The sequence below is a fragment of the Apostichopus japonicus genome, chromosome 5, assembly GCF_037975245.1.
Source record: "Apostichopus japonicus isolate 1M-3 chromosome 5, ASM3797524v1, whole genome shotgun sequence".
Taxonomy (NCBI): domain Eukaryota; kingdom Metazoa; phylum Echinodermata; class Holothuroidea; order Aspidochirotida; family Stichopodidae; genus Apostichopus; species Apostichopus japonicus.
The window spans coordinates 10,320,405-10,325,227 of NC_092565.1; the positions used below are offsets into that span (position 1 = coordinate 10,320,405).

The 4,823-nt window shown below is 32.2% G+C and overlaps 1 protein-coding gene across 1 annotated transcript; it reads left to right on the forward strand.

Moving 5' to 3' along the window:
* Positions 1-483: 483 nt before the first annotated feature.
* Positions 484-3,847, forward strand: LOC139967600 (uncharacterized). Its single transcript, XM_071971564.1, has one exon. The coding sequence runs from the start codon at positions 747-749 to the stop codon at positions 2,691-2,693; it is 1,947 nt and encodes a 648-aa protein (XP_071827665.1). The 5' UTR covers positions 484-746; the 3' UTR covers positions 2,694-3,847.
* The last annotated feature ends 976 nt before the right edge of the window (positions 3,848-4,823 follow it).

Genomic DNA, 4,823 nt, shown 5'->3' on the forward strand with positions numbered 1-4,823 from the left:
ACCTTGACTTCCGTTGGTAACCGTTCATACCGTATTACAGTACAATGCAGCAGATAATTTGCTGTCTTTCCTTGGTTTATATCAAGTTAATGGCTTCAATATTTTTGACAACGGATCGATCGATTCAATATGCCTAGACAGTACTTGCTTTGACAAAGCCTTTCCTCGGCCTAGCGAAGAACTCAAACTAGCATTGATCGTCGACATGGCGATTATTAAATACATATCAATATATATATATATATATATATATATATATATATATATATATATATATATATATATATATCAATATATATCAATATATATATATATATATATATATATATGTATATATATATATATATACATATATATATGTGTATATATATATATATATATATATATATATATATATATATATATATATATATATATCAATATGTGTCGATATATTTTGAAAGACGCCTCTTTGCACGACGGATAAACTGAAATAGTCAGTAATGATTTTGTTTGCTGTAGGAGAGCATTGTAAACTTTAATTGGTTGATAAAGCACTGCTAGCAACTGTTGACACGTGTTACTATATAGCCAACATAAGTTAGTTGATGGCAGGTGAAAGTCAAACGTAATTCTGCAGAGATTCACCTAAAGTTTGAATCTGCCATTGGGTCAATAGTAGTAGCAGTAGCAGTAGTAGTAGTAGTACACAACAATTTAGAAGAGATTATAATATTCGCTTTGTTATATGAGTCAATGTTTCCAACATGAGAGTCTCTGTTCGTAGATTATTTTTTACATCTATTCTGTTTTTAGCTAGCCTTAAGCTAATTACTCTTTTCACGCTGCTGAATCATTATGAGAGTTTTTCCACGTTCAAAAAGATGCCTCGCTATCTTCAAAAAATTTATAGCCGGAAATTTTGGCAAGATGGAGATGAAGTTTGGCGTGATTGGGCTAACGACAGATTCAAAAACGATCACTTGTTTAAGAAGTATTTTCAAACAATCGGATCAACAAAACCCTTTGATGATTGCAGGGACAAGAAGCCAACATTGGTTTTATGTGTATTATCTCATCCTTCGAGACGTAGTATTCGAGACGCAATAAGGAGAACATGGGCAAATTCAACCCTTGTGTCTACAGAGAATGTTATCCTATGGTTTATTGTGGGAGGAAAGTATACCAATGGTATTGTGGACAATGAAACTACAATACACGAATCTAAGGAGTTCGGAGATGTTGTTATTGGCAACTTTGAAGATCACCCGAAGATGGAAAGTATCAAAGTTTTGTTTTCACTTTATTCCGTGATCAGATCTTGTCCATCTGCCGTAGACGTATATATTGGTACAGATGACACATACGTGAACATCCCTCGTCTTTACAAGCACTTGGCATACAGATACAATGACGACAAGAGAATATGGAGTGGCTTCTTAAGGTCAGGAATGAAACCAGTAAGGGATAAACAAAGTCCGTTTTACGTTAGTCGTGAAGAATTCAAAGATGATCAATATCCAGACTTTTGTTCTTTAGACAATGGTTTTGTATTGTCTGCATCATCTGTTAGAGACGTATTATTCTTTGCTCGTAACGAGACTCTCATTGAATTCCCAGATGTTTTTCTTGGAATTCTTGCAAGTAAAACTCACATAAATACCAAATTAGACCCTTCCTTTGGATCGCAGGCTCTGAAACCTAACATAAACACTTGTAGAGTGCGACTTTCCATGTCAACTTTTACTTACATCAGTGATCCTGAAAAGCATTGGAAAGCCCTAGTGAATACAACGCAGCTTAAAAAATGCTTAGTTCCAGATATCGATGTGGTCGTACCGAAAAAAACTAACAACAAAAGATATTTCGATCAAGTTTTACAATATCTTCACAATAACGAAACTTTATGTTCATCTGCAAAAGACAAAAATTACAACGTGTTTGTTGTTTCATTGATAAGTTCTCATGTGTCTAACTTCGAACAACGAAATGCGATACGTGAAACGTGGGGCTCGCAGCATCTATTCTTGGGTCGCAACGTTCGCTATGTATTCATACTTGCTAAAGTCGAAGGAAAGAATGAAGCTATGATACAAGAATTGGTGGCTAAAGAGGCACAGAAATACGGAGACATAGTCCAAGGTAACTTTCAGGAATCTTTCAAAAATCTAACCTTAAAGGTTGTCTTAGGTTTAAAATGGACCACTGAATTCTGCTCTGATGTGGCGTATCTTTACAAGGGTGACGAGGACATGTTCGTAGCTTGGAGAAATGTTATACGATTTTTGTTAGAAACTTCCGATAAAGCTGGCAAAGAGAAAATGTCTCGATTCTTTGTTGGAAGCAAAATGGCCGGCAGTAGAAGAATAGCGAATCCGAAGAGTCGATACTACGTCAATGAAAGTTATTTTGCAGGAGATTTCTATCCGATGTATTGCTCTGGTGGTTCTTATGTTATATCCAATGATATCTTACCGGAGTTGTTTAAGAAGTCTTTTAGTACTCCCCTTATTCCAATCGACGACGCTTTCCAAGGTATGCTTACAGAACAGATCGGGGTCCATCCGATTCATTTTGAGGGATTTAAAGTATCATTTAAGAAGCAAGATTGCATCCTACAAAACCCAGATACATTAACGCTCCATGGGTTCAAGACTCCAATCTCCTTAAAAGACACCTGGTCAAAATATCAAAACAAGGAAACATGTTTATAGTTAGTACACAGGATCAGGATCGCATGTGCTGGAGTTATTCAAATATTCACCCCCCCCCCCTCTCCCCCCCCCCCCAACTTAGCTGGTCTGCAGAGATATTACCACAATTTGCAGGAACCTTACTATTATATAAAACATTTGCTATGTCATAACTTGTGCGTACCTTATTCAGACTCTATAACACCCCCTCTCTCTCTCCCTTAATTTAAGAAATGCCGTGAGCGATGCCAAGATTATTTACACTATTTTCAGTTTCAGTTTTTACAGAATTCTATATACCAATTTGCGTTAATATACTATGAGAATCACCGACCTATGTCTTATTTTTTATTTAATTTTTTATTCAAAATTCATGGATAACTTTAGATCACCTGGTTTGGAACTGTCACATTGTTTCTCCTGTTTTGTTGGATGTAGGGAAGAGATTTCTTGGTAATTGTTTTGTGTTCTCCAAAGAAGACATTTTGTTATGTTTTAAACAATAAATTAAGCATCCTTTACAACTATTGTTTTTTTTATCGTTAACATGAAAAAACAATGCCTTATATCTATTTGTGATTTTACTTAAATGTTTAAATTCGCATTCGCTTTTCACAAGTATATTTTCAAGTCGAAATTTTATTTTGCATACAATGACTTACGCACAAACTTCCCTCATTTTGATTGATTCTAGTTATCTGAATTTATTTGTTTTTAGTCTGTAAAGGCGGAAAAGACTGTATCTCAATACTCTGCATATCACATGTCATTTAATTTAAAATTATTCTAAAATAAAGTTTGGATGAAAAGCCTAGTTAATATTCAGTACTTTAATTAAACAACTGTTCGTCCTTGTTCTTATAAAACAACAAATCGTACTGAGCCTAATGAACAAGTACATGAAGATTCTAGAGAGAACGACAGCTAACTAATGAAATAATCGAGTTTTAAACAAGTTTTTAGTTTTCTTCTTCTTTTCCCTATAAATTTGTAAAAAGGTGATGACAGTTCTGTTGGTGATATAGATTATATATATATATATATATAGATAGATAGATAGATAGATAGATAGATAGATAGATAGATAGATAGATAGATAGATAGATAGATAGATAGATAGATAGATAGATAGATAGATAGATAGATAGATAGATAGATAGATAGATAGATAGATAGATAGATAGATAGATAGATAGATAGATAGATAGATAGATAGATAGATAGATAGATAGATAGATAGATAGATAGATAGATAGATAGATAGATAGATAGATAGATAGATAGATAGATAGATAGATAGATAGATAGATAGATAGATAGATAGATAGATAGATAGATAGATAGATAGATAGATAGATAGATAGATAGATAGATAGATAGATAGATAGATAGATAGATAGATAGATAGATAGATAGATAGATAGATAGATAGATAGATAGATAGATAGATAGATAGATAGATAGATAGATAGATAGATAGATAGATAGATAGATAGATAGATAGATAGATAGATAGATAGATAGATAGATAGATAGATAGATAGATAGATAGATAGATAGATAGATAGATAGATAGATAGATAGATAGATAGATAGATAGATAGATAGATAGATAGATAGATAGATAGATAGATAGATAGATAGATAGATAGATAGATAGATAGATAGATAGATAGATAGATAGATAGATAGATAGATAGATAGATAGATAGATAGATAGATAGATAGATAGATAGATAGATAGATAGATAGATAGATAGATAGATAGATAGATAGATAGATAGATAGATAGATAGATAGATAGATAGATAGATAGATAGATAGATAGATAGATAGATAGATAGATAGATAGATAGATAGATAGATAGATAGATAGATAGATAGATAGATAGATAGATAGATAGATAGATAGATAGATAGATAGATAGATAGATAGATAGATAGATAGATAGATAGATAGATAGATAGATAGATAGATAGATAGATAGATAGATAGATAGATAGATAGATAGATAGATAGATAGATAGATAGATAGATAGATAGATAGATAGATAGATAGATAGATAGATAGATAGATAGATAGATAGATAGATAGATAGATAGATAGATAGATAGATAGATAGATAGATAGATAGATAGATAGATAGATA

Excerpts from the sequence above, each read along its gene's own strand:
- LOC139967600 (XM_071971564.1), top strand. The coding sequence starts at position 747 with ATGAGAGTCTCTGTTCGTAGATTATTTTTTACATCTATTCTGTTTTTA.